General features: G+C 40.0%; 1 protein-coding gene across 3 annotated transcripts in view; it reads left to right on the forward strand.

Moving 5' to 3' along the window:
- The window catches only part of CIB2 (calcium and integrin binding family member 2), a 38,010-nt gene that overhangs the window by 10,661 nt on the left and 14,113 nt on the right, over nucleotides 1–13,236 (forward strand). For all 3 annotated transcript variants that reach the window (XM_038147671.1, XM_038147672.1, XM_038147670.1), the window contains exon 2: nucleotides 4,575–4,609. Coding sequence is in view for 1 of the 3 variants with exons in the window: in XM_038147670.1 (XP_038003598.1) it covers nucleotides 4,575–4,609 (35 nt within the window). In the remaining 2 variants the exon portion in view is untranslated. The remainder of the gene's footprint in view (nucleotides 1–4,574; nucleotides 4,610–13,236) is intronic.

The raw sequence follows: 13,236 nt of genomic DNA on the forward strand, positions 1-13,236 counted from the left end.
GGTGCTGCAGCATCGAATAGCTAGCATTTTTTAAGAGCTACTCTCTCAGATAGCTATATGGTTTATGGTATCTGCATTATCTTTGAGGCTTTTTTTTTTTTTAAATTTGCAGTGATTTTATAAGACTGATTAATATTATTTTTGTATTTATAAAAGTTTCCAATTAAGCTGTTGCAGGATCAAAGTAAACCTGACCTTATGAAACTATACATGTACAAAGCAGAATATATGTATTATGAATACAATATATTATATTTATAATATATATGTATTTTCTTAGAAGAGAAATATGCTTTTAATGGCTTTCCAAAATACTGTTTCACAGCATATTTGAGTATTTCTATTCTTTGATTCTGTTGCTCATTTCTCCAGTTTTTGTTCTGTAGAGGAATGTTTTGCATACCACCATGAAATTAGCTTTGTTTCAGAGCTGTACTTTATGCACAGTCCTTGTTTCTGGGAGCGGTGGTTGGCAACCTCCCATTCTCTGGTCTCTGCTGCCATTCATAAGCTGTGTGCTGCTCTCGGGCCCTGGCAATCCATCCCCAGAGCAGCTGGCACGTGGGCTGAGTGGAGCCACACCTCCTGGTGTGCTGGATGGACACTCTACAGACACTTAAGTAGCAGCATTGTCAGAGCATCTCTCTCTCCTTTTTTGCTTTGTTCAAATCAGTGTAGAACTCAATACAAAGCAGAACCAACCAAGGAGTTTGCAGTCAAGTCCTGCCAATGGCTGGACAAGGTGGTGGACCACCATATTTCAGTCTGTTCTGTCATAAATCTGCATTCATCTGACATAGGAAATAAAAGAATAAAGCTAACAGCATGTGCATGCTGCTCTGCTATAAAAATTAAGTTTTAGGAGCAGAGACTGTTAACTTTACAAGCAATGCTGAGTGACTTGCAGAAAGTCCAATTACCAGCCATGAGCCAAGCTACCTGTGGAACCTAAATACACCAGCTGGCTCTCTGCCTCTTCTCTCTGCCAAGTATTTTAAGAAGCAGTTAAGCCATCTAAATGCTAAATTTGAGAATCAAGTCCCATTATACAAGATCATGATCTCATGGAAATCAATGGGAAATTTATTTTCTGTTTGCTTGGTTTTATTCACTTTGTTACAAGACGTTAAGTAGATAATTGCAGATTTTAGTGGTATCTTACCTCCAAACAACCATTGGTGATCCCATGTTGGACTTGTAATTTACTTGATTATTAAGGGCACGAGGACTGAGTGGGAGAGTTGATCTTGGAAAAGGTGCATGTTTGTTCTCAGGGACTGGAATAAGTGACCTGTCAAGGCAAAGCCTCTGTTCTCAAGAAGCTAAAGGCCCTGAGGGCCTGCTGTTAGCAGAAGTCTTTCAGGCCATTGCATAGCACTAGAAATAAAGGCAGTCATTCCCAGGATCAATTCTTGCCGTAATGTTGAACTGATAAGAATTGTGAAAACTCTGGTCACATTTAGTTGTATCTTATTCGGTTTCTGCTTTTCTAGCAGGACTCCCAGACATCTTAGTGTCCAGGCAGAACAGACGGGTAATTTTTGTGCTCTTAGTAAACTCAAATACAATCCACAAAATAGCAAATGTGTTCCATGATATCTCTGGCTTGCAGGAAAAGCAAAGTTAACATGTGCATAAATGACAAATGCTTTCCATAGCCAACTTCACCTTTCCTTATGAGAGAGTGAATTTAACATGTTAATTTACTATTTATTGTCCTTCATTATGTATTTTTCTGTATGAATGAAGTAGCCAGAAGAAAATTGGATGATTCACCTCCGTGTTTCTTTGGCCAAAAGTCTTTAATTAAATTGGAATTAAATTGCTGAAGTTCCAGCAACTATAAAATGTAATTATGTTATTTAGACCTTTTTTCCATCATAATTTTAATCCAACTGAGGGCTGTGATTAAAAAAAAAAAAAAAGGAAAATTAACTCAGTCCTGCACTGCTTTCCTGCCATCAATAGATACTTGTTTCACCTTTGTCTCTTGTACCAGTACTGCCAACACTGTATTCTAAGTCACTAAAAGGAAATGATCCAAGCTGAAAATGCGTCCATTATTCCTAGGTTCATTTACAAACACATTAGTTCCTTCCTTCAGAGTTCTCTGATGCAGTTATTCTGTTCATCAAGGTGAAGTCTGCATAAAGGAACAGGCAGAAATAAAAGGGTGGGAGGCACAAGAGGGATGGCTGGACTTCCCTATCTAAGGTCACATGGAGCTGTGGTTTTGTGTTTGCCATTTGACACCAGACAGGCTTTTACATGGTAAATTGTTTCATAGCTGCTATCATCTGGCTGGATCAAGAGTATAGGCCAGGTCACAATGAGTTTGTGCTGCTTTGACCCTCCGTAGCTTTAAGATCTGTTTTAAGAGTGAGACCATTCTTAATTTTTTTGGCACCCTTCATCCCTGACAATTCCATGCAATTGGCAGGTGTAATTGAAATGGAGCTGTTAGTAACAGTGGTCAGGTACATAGTTGCAACTGCTTCTTCTATAGAGGTTTTCAGTATTAGTGGGGTTTAGGTAACATTTGTAAAAAACTTGATCAAAAACCAGGCAGGCAGCGTTGTTTATTGTCAACTTCATGATGCAACTCAGAATAAAATATAAAAACTGTGTGGACTGTCAGCAAAAATGGTTCATTATCTGACTTAATTTGTCTTCCAATAGCATTTTTGCAGGACTTCTGCAAGGTAAATGGTAACTTTTCCTTTTGATCTTTGTCTCTATTTGTATATTGCTTTCCTGTCAGCTTTCTAGTTAAGTGGCTGCTGTTTTCCCCGGCCTGTATAATTACAGATGATTGCTTCTGAGGGCATTACAATTATTTGTGAGATTCCACCTGCCCTTTCTTAGCAAATGAAGCATCCTTAAGTGACAGTTTGACTGCGTTGATTGTGTGGAATTCAGGAAGACTTGACCAGCTGGCTCCAATGTCACTTTGTGCAGTTGCAGACAATGTGACAGTGTCAGCAGCTCCCGAGGCGCTTCCTCCTGGGCCTTGGAACTGCACAGTCCACTGAAGGAAGAGCTGCTGCTCCAGGCACTGTGTATGGAGGAGAGCAAGGCAGCTCAATAATTGATACCTGCGGGACTGATCGCGTTCCTGGACACCCGAGACAGGCTGTTTGCTTCTGCCAGCAAGGAATCCTTTGCTTCTCCCCTCCTTGGAAGAAGCAGGCATTTAGCCCCAGTGAGTCTCAGCTTGAGAAAGAAATACTTTTTCACTGGTTGACTGAAGAGGAGGACTTGTAGAGACAAAGTACTTGTATGTACCCTTTGAGTATGACTTACCAAGTCTGATACTGTTATCTTGTCACAAGCTGATTTTCAAAGATGATATATTCTAAATATCTTTGCATTAAAGGGGGACATTACAAAGAGCTGAATGGTTGGGCAAATGCCCTGCCACATCACATGGGGCCGTGAGAGAGGTGGGTAATCAGAAAGAATTTTCTGTGTTGGTGGTTGTCCCCTGTATATACACCCTCAGGAGCCGGCTCTAAGATCGAGTTACATATTCTCTGAATCGATGAATGATGTTCTCAACTGATTATCAAATATTTCATTACCACTAGTGTTCCTAGTCTTGGATGCAGGGCAGAATTTCCATTAAATACATACCAGGTAAGAGTGGAGATTAGGGGATTGTTTTTGAATGGGATGGGACTGATTATTGTTTCCTCACAGCACCTGAAATTATATCTTATTTTGTGACTGAAGTGAAATGCAAACTCTGCCACTGCTCATATTCTGGTTCTTTGGTGAAGTGTTTGAATTCTAGTATAAAAGAGGTGTTCATGAAGTGAATCAAACCAGTGTCAATTCAGTCACATCACAGAGCCATTTAGAATGCAAGTGAATGCCTGGATGCTCTTCTCTCGAGTCAGCAAGCTCTACTTTTGCAGTTCAGTTATTTCTAGTTCTGTGATAGCACAGGGAGAGCTGAATGGTTTGCTGCTGTTCAGGGCAGGGGCTATCCATTTATCCATGCTCCTAAAATAGAGGAGTTTGCAGCCTTCAGCAAAGTGACCACGGTGCAAACTGATTGATAGCAAAAAGGGTTAATAACTAATAAATAACCACATCATTTTATTATTAAACCAGTTGTCTCCAGCAGGGGGATACTCAAAGTAAGAAGACAGTTTTTGTTAACAACAGATTGTTGTTTGTAGTTTTCCATATTCTTTTAATGAATACTTTTGGCATATACCTTCTATTTTAGATTTAATTTTGTTTAATTTTTTTGTGGTCTGGTTATTCCACATTGAAGAAGTATCTCAGCAATCTGGTTTTTCCTCCTGAACTATCACACTATCAATATCTTTCTTTTTACTAATAGGCCTGTCCTTGAAATATTTCTGCTATTTTATAGTGTATATTGCTTTCTGAGTCAAACGTAGATGGCACTCAAACGGCATCTTTAATGTTTCTCTGTCAGACCTGAGTTTCTTTCAAAAGGTTGAGAAATATCTCTCTGCAATTGTTTTCAATATTTCTGTAGTACAATGACATGTTTTTTTCAATATTTCTGTAGTACAATGACATGTTTTTTTCTTTAACAGGATTGCACGTTCTTCACTCGGAAGGAAATCCTTCGGTAAGTAAATTCTTTTAAATTTCTCCTTTGTGATCCATGTGGAAGGGGCTAAATCTTTTCATCTGACTTGTGAGGAAACCAGATAAAGCCTGTTATTCTGCAGGAATTAATTTTATAGAATAGAGCAGGATTGGATTTAAGATACACTTATAATGTATAATTGTTACAAGGTGGTGATTAGCTTAAAGTGAGTATCGTAGACTATTTAGGGTGGAGCCAGGGACTTGTATGAAAGGGATTCACTGCTTTTCTGCTCAGTGATACCAGTGAGGGCACATCCTGCAGTCAGTGTAGAATCCAGAGGTGTTCCTACATGTCTGAGGTAAAGTTTCAGTGAGCAGGAATAAAATGGGTTATGACTCCCTGGTCAATTAGCACTTACTGATTTAGCATCTCCCTGTCTCAGAGAGGGGGCAGCCAGGTACTGCTGGGCACTTACTTACCCTGCAGGATGCTCGAGGGCTGATATGGAGGAAATACAGGTTGAGTCCTCTTCAGGGTGAACTGAATTTCTTGTGCAGCTGCCAACTTCAGTGAGATGATCCAATAAGGAGCATCCTTAAAAAAGAAAAAAAAGAAAGCCCTGTCTGTCTCACCATCCATTTGCATGGCTGTTAATGACTGTTGTGTAGGTGGGGATGAAGAAATGAATATGGCAGCTTCAATTTAGATTGCTATAAACTGATGTAAACCAGCATGAGACTGCAATTAGGTGAAATGGGCTAAGTGTTTTTATCTGTCCCTACAGGGAAAGTAGCCCATCAAAACCCCAAACAACAGTAAATCTATTTTCTGCTGGTTTAATAAGCTGAATCAGCTCTCTGAAGGATCAGATGAGTGCCAAAGCTGGCATGAGAGCCACAGCGAGCAAATGCAACTGAAAATGAGCAGAGCATTTCCCTACCAGTAAACTGTTAGATTGACTTACACACTGACTTTAGAGTGCAAGGCTTTGGTGTCAACAGCAGCTTCAGTCAAAATAAACACAGGCTGTGGTCAGAGGGGTTGAAGACACATTTTTTATTAGTAATCTGAGTGTGGATACTGTGCAAGTTATTAGAAAATAGTATAACTTATTAATTTAAATTAATTTAAGTGAAGAAAAGTTTAACACAAAGTGCTGAAAATGGATCTAGGAAAAAGTATAAAGTAAGACTGCAGCAGAGGCAAGTGTGCCTGGTGAAAGAGAAAAATAGAAAACATAGCTCACTATTGGTGTTTGATAGCTGTTTATCACCAGAAAACCTAAATACACTCCTAAGTCTTGGTTAAAGATGGTTGATTTTTGGAAGTGCTGATCATAGATATGAGCATTCAGTCAAGGGCCCAGGGCAAGAACATATTAGAGAATGTTGGTTATTGTAGGCATAGTTATGTTATAACTGACTCAAAACATTATCTAAAATATTAATAGGACAGCTGACACATTTTTAGAGCTGTTTCTGGTTGCTTTGGTGGTGTTAGGGCTTTGAAAACATGCCCCAGTTTTCTTAAGGAGAATGTGGAAATTTAGACCAATGTGTGTAGCTTCAGGACACAACTTTTCTGCATGGAGAGATGCCAGAACACACTGGTAGACAATCAGTCTGTAAGTGCCTAGAACTTAATACATGCTCAGAGGCAGCCACTGCAGGTTTGTTCAAAGCAAATCTTCCTGTGAGTATCTGCTTTTGTAAGTCAGAGAAAAGAAGCAGCTGCAGCACGGCTTTATTTTGGTAAAGACTTTTACATATTGCAGTTTGTGGTAGTCCTTTTCTACTTGTGTAAATGCACTGAACTCTTGGTCAAAATACTCCTGAACATAGAAAATTGGTGAGAGTGGTAAGAAAGACTGAGGTGAAGTGAGTTGCAGATGCTATCAAGATCGAGATTAGCTTTTTCAACAGTACTCAGTATGTTAGAGAAATTACTCGAGTCAAAGTGAGCAAAAGAAAATTCACACACTCAAGTGCTAAGAACTGAGAAAAAATGTGCAAGTGCAGAATGGAGTGTATCAAAATAATGGGCTGGGGGGTTAGTGATCTGAGCAAAGTGAGCATCATTTTAACACCACCACCCCCACAATGCTCTTGCAGAACAGAGAAATGCATTTCTAAAATGCATTAGCCTCAGCAGTGTTTATAAAATGGGAGAATTCCAGTCAGCAGTACTGTGACCTCAGTAGGAATAGACTGTCCAGTTTTGGGCATCATGATTTGAGATTTGTTTTCCTGGAAAACATCCTGTAGAGAGAAACAGGAATAAAAAGAAAAGAAATGACATGAAGTAAAGTCGGAAAAACCACTTTAGTTATAGCAATGAATCTGTTTGTATAATGTGCCTCTCTTGTGATTGTAAATGGGAACAAATGGTTGAGTTGTCTCTTATAAGGCATTATTTCTCTTACTCAGTTTTACAAATCTGATTTTCTGGCAGACAAGCTTTTACTCTAGCAGTGATGCTTAACTGTTCATCAGCCCATCTGTTTCTGCTCCTTGCTGTAGACTGTTGCAGGTTGGCACCCAAACAAGCACTCACATGCAGGTGTTTTTGGGTGTCTGTCCTAGCCAAAAAGCACAAAAGTTGTCAATTCAAATAATATTACTTGAGAGTGACTTAACCTAGTTAGACAACTGCCAGGGTAATGTGGCACTAAATGACCAAGCTGGGCACCGTTTGGCACGTCAGCAAACCCTTGAACCTTTTGGTAGAAGAAAAATAGTTCTTCTGTTGCCTTCTCTTCTCCGCCTGTTTCGTGGCTTGTTCTTGATGGGTGAAAGGTGAGGTGACAGGAGCCCTTCTAGACAATCCAGCTGAATGTTGGATTTTAAATCTGAAATCTGCCAGAGAATTAAGCAGTGGCTCCTTAAAGTGTCTGGAAAGCTTCCTTATAAGGGAGCAAATGCAGCAAACTGCTTGGGAGGCAGCTTGCTGAGGAGCAAGTTGCTACACAAATGGAGGGAGGAGTTAGAAAACAACTGTTTTTCTTTTAAAGAGTTTGAAGTTTTGTATACAGAAAGGGGAATTGCCCTATTGTCAGCTTTGGAGGAAAAGGCATCAGCCAAAAGAATGAAATTAGGGAAGCTCTATACCCTTCGGAATCTTCCTGAGTTTTAGGCAAGAAACTGTAGACACAAAGAACATATATCCTGAAGCTACAGTTGATCTTGATAATTATGTTACCATTCTTGTTGTTAAAAATATTTCTGTATCCTCTATGAATGAAAAAGAAAAAAAAAGGGTTTTAGGCAGTCCCTGTATTTCTGTACCCTAAACTTTTCCTGTATTATATTTAAGCCAGATTGTACCTGTTTTGCTAAGGCTTGTGAGAGGAGAGAATCCCTGTCAGTGCTGATCTGTATGGAGTGCTGCTGTACTGTGTCCAGTTCTGGGCTCCCCAGTACAGCTGCTCCAGCATCTGGCACAGGGCCATTGAGATGGATAGGGGACTGAGGACTCTCTCATGTGAGGAAAGTCTGAGACAGCTGAGATCTGGAGGCTGCAAAGGAGACAGAGGCCTGTGCCAGGAAAAGGAGCAGTGGATACAGACAAAACACAGGAGGTTATGGCTGAACACAGGGAAGCACTGTGAGAGTGACCAAGCACTGGAACAGGCTGCCCAGACAAGTTGTGGAATCTCCAGCCTTGGAGATTCTCAAAAGTCATCTGGATGTGGCAGCCTGCTCCAGGTGCCCTTGCTGGACAGGAGGTTGTACCAATTCATCTCAGGAGTTCCTTGCAACCTCAGTGACTCTGTGATTCTTGGAATCACCAGCAGAAAAGATGCCTGTGAGCAGGGGTTTGAGTGGCGCTTCAAGGAAGGAAAAACATTATAAAGTGTTCTTATCTACACTCACTGTGCATCAGGTAGGTCTGGGAACAGTAGGGTACATATACTGGAAGGCAGAGGTTCATAACTATAACTAGATTTAGAATAAATGTGTTATAAATTGTCTGCCAAAAACATTTCTCACAATTTCTTTTTAATTTTACTGTAGATTATTTGAGAGGATATTTTTGTAGTATTCTCTTAAATTAATTTGTGCTGCTTCATCTTGCGTTGCAAAGATGAATAAATACTTTACATGCTAATTAAAAACTTGCAGAAGACTCATCTATCCACTTTTTCTCATCTTATTATGCTGCCTTTTTATAAATCTGATTTCAGTGCCCAGTTATTATATTTTATTGATACAATGAAAATAACTTCAACTGGAAATTGTAAAAGGGGAAAGACATATCAGTAACAGAATTCCTTCAACTTTCAACTCTTTCCACTTGTGTTTCTCACTGTCCTTTGTTCTTTATCTGTTTGTCAAACTGTGGCAATTCAGTGAGTTGTGGTTTCAATTTCTGATTGAATTTCCTTATATCATGTTTCCTGTCGTTTTGGTTTCAGCTTCACATGGTAGACCACGTTCTCTAATAGACTGTTCTAACCTCTTGCAATCCTTGGAAGCAATAATTCACCGAGGAATTGGTGCAGCACAGGGATTTATGCCTCCGTTACCATGTGTAACATTTAACATTTATCGTTGCAAAAACAGTTTGTGCAAGTATGGCATAAATCTGAGACCCTCCAAGTACTTTATCAGTTGCCCCGAAGGCCCCTCCTTCCTTAGTTTCTCAGCCCCAGATGAAAGAACCTCCTTCTTTTTGAGCTATAGCAGCTTTTTCTCCCTGTGTAGCAGACCTGTAGGTTTTGGTCTGTCTGGCTCTGTTCCCCAGCTGTCCATTAAAGGACTGCAGGACAAGAGAGCATGTGCAGTTCACTGATTTGCATCAGTACAGGGCTAGAGCCTCTGTAGCAAGGGTTGTAAATCAGTTCCCATCAGTGCATTCTGTCCTGCATTCTGTGCAGTCTCATCTTCAACGCTGCTGCTTCTTTTACTTCCAGCCATCTCAGGTGCTTGGAAGGGCTGATGGATGCGACCTGGCTCTTTCCAGGGTTTTATGTTGACTTGTCAATTCTCCTGCTGGTCTCTGGAGTGGTGAATTCTTCTCTGTGTATTACACAAAGTCCTTCTCCAGCTGTTCCATTCAGCTCTGGCATCTGGACAGGAGCCTATAGCTCTGGTGAATAACCAAAAGTATGACTGAACAGCAGCTGAGCACTTCTGGTCTTGCTGCAGGCACAGGCTGTTCCATCCTGTACAACGAGTCTATAGTCAGGTCATGCCATGGCTCCGGTGAACCCGTGGTGGGACTGTCCATCATCACTCACTGCCTGCTTTCAGTGCTCTAGTTAAGCCATTTGCTATTTTTTTTCTGACAGTGCAGAACAATGCCGAGCAATCTAGAATTTACTCTGTGAGATGGTCTTGAGTGTAATGTACAAGTCTTTGAATGCATCCCTTTTACTTAGGAATAAATAGGATAGATATTGCTGAATAAAAATGTTTCCCCCTTACAGCATAAATCAAGTGACTGTTTCTGTGGGACCCAAACTGGGAAGATGCTTATTCATTTCTAAAGGCCACTTTAAAGCCTCTACTTATTTCTAATCAATGAGCCATTGCAAGCTTTTATCTTTTGTTTTCAGCACTCCTCCAGTGCAGAGTTCCTGTTAAAAAGGCAGCTCAGCCAGCTGTAATGTGTTGTCACTACATTTAATGGTGGAGATGAATGTACACCAGGCCAAGGAAGAGCTGCTCTGTGTTTTAACACACCCACTGGTGACCTTGGGTACAGTCTGACTCCCTCCCAAAGCTCAACAGTGAATTTAAATTGTTGCTGCAGGATGTAAGCTTAGAAATCTCTTTTTTCAGATCTATTCAGGTAGAGCAGGAGGCTCTGTTGTAAGAGACATCCCAAACTATATCCAGCAAATTCCCACAGTGTCATCCTTGCTGACTCTGGGATGCTTCACCCTTGAGAAGTGGGAACAGACTCTGACCTACCTTTTGCCATGTAAAAGACCCAAAGTAATACAATTAAAGTTATCATCAATCAAAAGTAGGCTGTCGGGACAAAACTGTGTTGTGGCCTTTTTTCTGAACACAGCACTTTTGGTTTTCACTGGTTGATGGGCAGCTGAGTTGATTTTAAAACTACTGCTGTCTACAGGGGTAAGTCTTGTTCTGCCTTTTTTTGATTAATTTAATAGAAAAATTAAACCCCCATTTTTTTTCTGCTGCTGTCACAACTGCTTCAGTAGCCTCAAGGAGCTAACTGTGAAATCATCTTTATTTTCAAACACATCAGTTTCCTGAACCTCACTGCACATTATTAAATGTTAGTGCTTATACAAGAGACATGAATAGCTTCAAATTTCTGCAAGGGCAGATCAGCAGTCTGGGTTTAGTCTGGATTAAAATGATACAGAACCACAGCCTTAACCCTTGAATGTTGTATATGAAGCATAAACATATACTAGTACCTGTGGGGACAGAGCCTCATCAGTTAATGAAATGTGCCATTAAATGTATCACCACATTCTCTCCCACTCTCATTTGTGGCAGGGAAGACACTGCCAATTTTTCATTTCCTACTTTCATGCAAAGTTAATAAGGAATCCTGCTGACAAAGAGAGCACATCCAGGAACAGGAAAATGTTCCTGCATCCATCCAGAAGAATCTTTTAAAGGAAATACAGCTGTACTTGTTATTGCTGCAAAGACAGTGAGGCTGGTGTTGGGCTTCTGAATATACATTATGGTCTTTGTATGATAATGGCAGCTTTTCCAAATCTGTGTGTTCAGACAGCACTGCAAAACCTTACATTACCTCCCTGAGAAGACATAAATGTTTCTGTGTCTAGGACAGATAAGGAGGTTTGAGGTTGTTTTCAGATATGCTTTTTATGTTGAATAAAAAGACAAAAAGCATTTCCTCTAGGTCAGAACTGCTCTGATGTGTTCAGGTCACCTGAAGAACCTTCTGCTTCTCCAAAACAGAAGAAATATCAGAGGCTTTACCAGAGCTTTGTTTCTTCTCTATTTGTAGTTAGGAACTAATGTTATTGAGAGATGTGAGAGAACATTCAGTAATGAGAGCATCATTTGGGAAGTGATTACTGGTTTCTCATAGTGCACAACACTACAAGGTGTAGTGAGGTATTGCATACAGGCAGGAGGACTATGGGTATAAATAACCCCGATGTCTACTGAGCTTTACATCGTGTTACAGAGTAATTGATCAGACATGTATTGTTTCCTTGCCAAAAAGTAAGCACTCTCCCAATGCAAGGTAAGTTATTCAACTAAACGGGAGTTTTGGTGGGCCTCCAGCAAAAAGGACTGTGTTCCTTATGACAGTTGGTTTTCTTGGCATCCTGTTAAGAGGCTGAAGCAGGTCTGTTATTTTTTCTACAAAATCCAGTATTTGATAGTGGCAATCCAGTTGATTAGAAAACAGTACATAGTGTCCCTGAAGAACCTTCCAGCATCAAGATCTTACAGAGGGAAAACGTGTTACTGACTTTGGTGGTTGTTCGATTGGTTGGGGTTTTTTTGTTTTTTATTTTGAAGGATAATGGAGTAAGTGCAACATAGTATATGTTTGGTATAGGGAAATCTTATGACCCTTTTCACAGTCTTAAATGATAATCATGCCATGTGAGAAGGCTATTACAAATAGAGTTGCTGGATCCTTGTAGATAAAAGCATGTGGAACGTGTGTTTTATTGCTGTAATTTAGTTTGCAGGAGTTAGATCAGAGCCACTTCCTACAGACACATTTGGATGCTTTAGTGTGAAATCCACTCAGGTAGAAAGCTCTTACATCCACAGATCTTTGACCGATTTGGTGAATAAACAGCAGAGTTAGTTGGGAGGGAAACAGGATATGAGAGCTGCCCTCAAATCTGCAGTTAGCTACCTGCATGTTTCTGTGTCCAGCACCTTCCTTCCAGACAATTCTGTAGGTCTAGTCTAGAGTTGGGAACTGTATCCTTCTTTCAGCTGCCAAAAAGTATGGCTGAACTTCAGTATAAATAGATTGCAATTTCTGTGGACAAGATAGTGAATTCTGTCAGCAAGATGTGGCAGGTTTACTTTGCACTGATATTGCATGTTAGAAAGAGACGGGTCTAATATTAGATAAAGTAAAGAAGGAAATCTTGGCAGTTAAAATAAGCAGGGATTGTCAGCTCCTGAATTTCTGAATGTTGTCCACAACGGTCCAGTTTTGCCAATAATGCGTGCTTAATTTTCTTGAAGACCATAACACCCTTTCAGTAATCTAGCTTTTAAAAAAGTAGATAACCATAGATGGACATTGGACTTGAAAGTTTTAAGTTTTTCTTTTTAAGTGCTTTTAAGTTGTTTTTTCTATTGTATTTAGAAGCATCTTTTTAGCTGCTGTTTACAATGGAGAAATCAATTGCTACAGAGGGAAATGGCTGTTGCATCTTGAATTACACAGTATTTATGAAATGTCAGGGTGAGCTGTGGTAAGCAGCTGAAATGTGCTGAGATAGTGGATATCCAGTTTCTGATATGGCACAAAATATTGCTGTGCAGGATGAGGACATCAGTTTCCTACAAGGCAGAAAAAATGTGTTTCTGTATTTCATTTTATGTGTTCTTTGTGGCACATCATAATAATGAGAAAACAGATGCCTGTAGATTATTTTACCCTAGTTTTTCAGTTTATTTACACACAGGAACCTGAAGTAGTTCAGTTGGGTGCGGAGCTGCTGCAGGTAA

The sequence above is a fragment of the Motacilla alba genome, chromosome 10 (assembly GCF_015832195.1).
Source record: "Motacilla alba alba isolate MOTALB_02 chromosome 10, Motacilla_alba_V1.0_pri, whole genome shotgun sequence".
NCBI classification, from domain to species: Eukaryota; Metazoa; Chordata; class Aves; order Passeriformes; family Motacillidae; genus Motacilla; species Motacilla alba.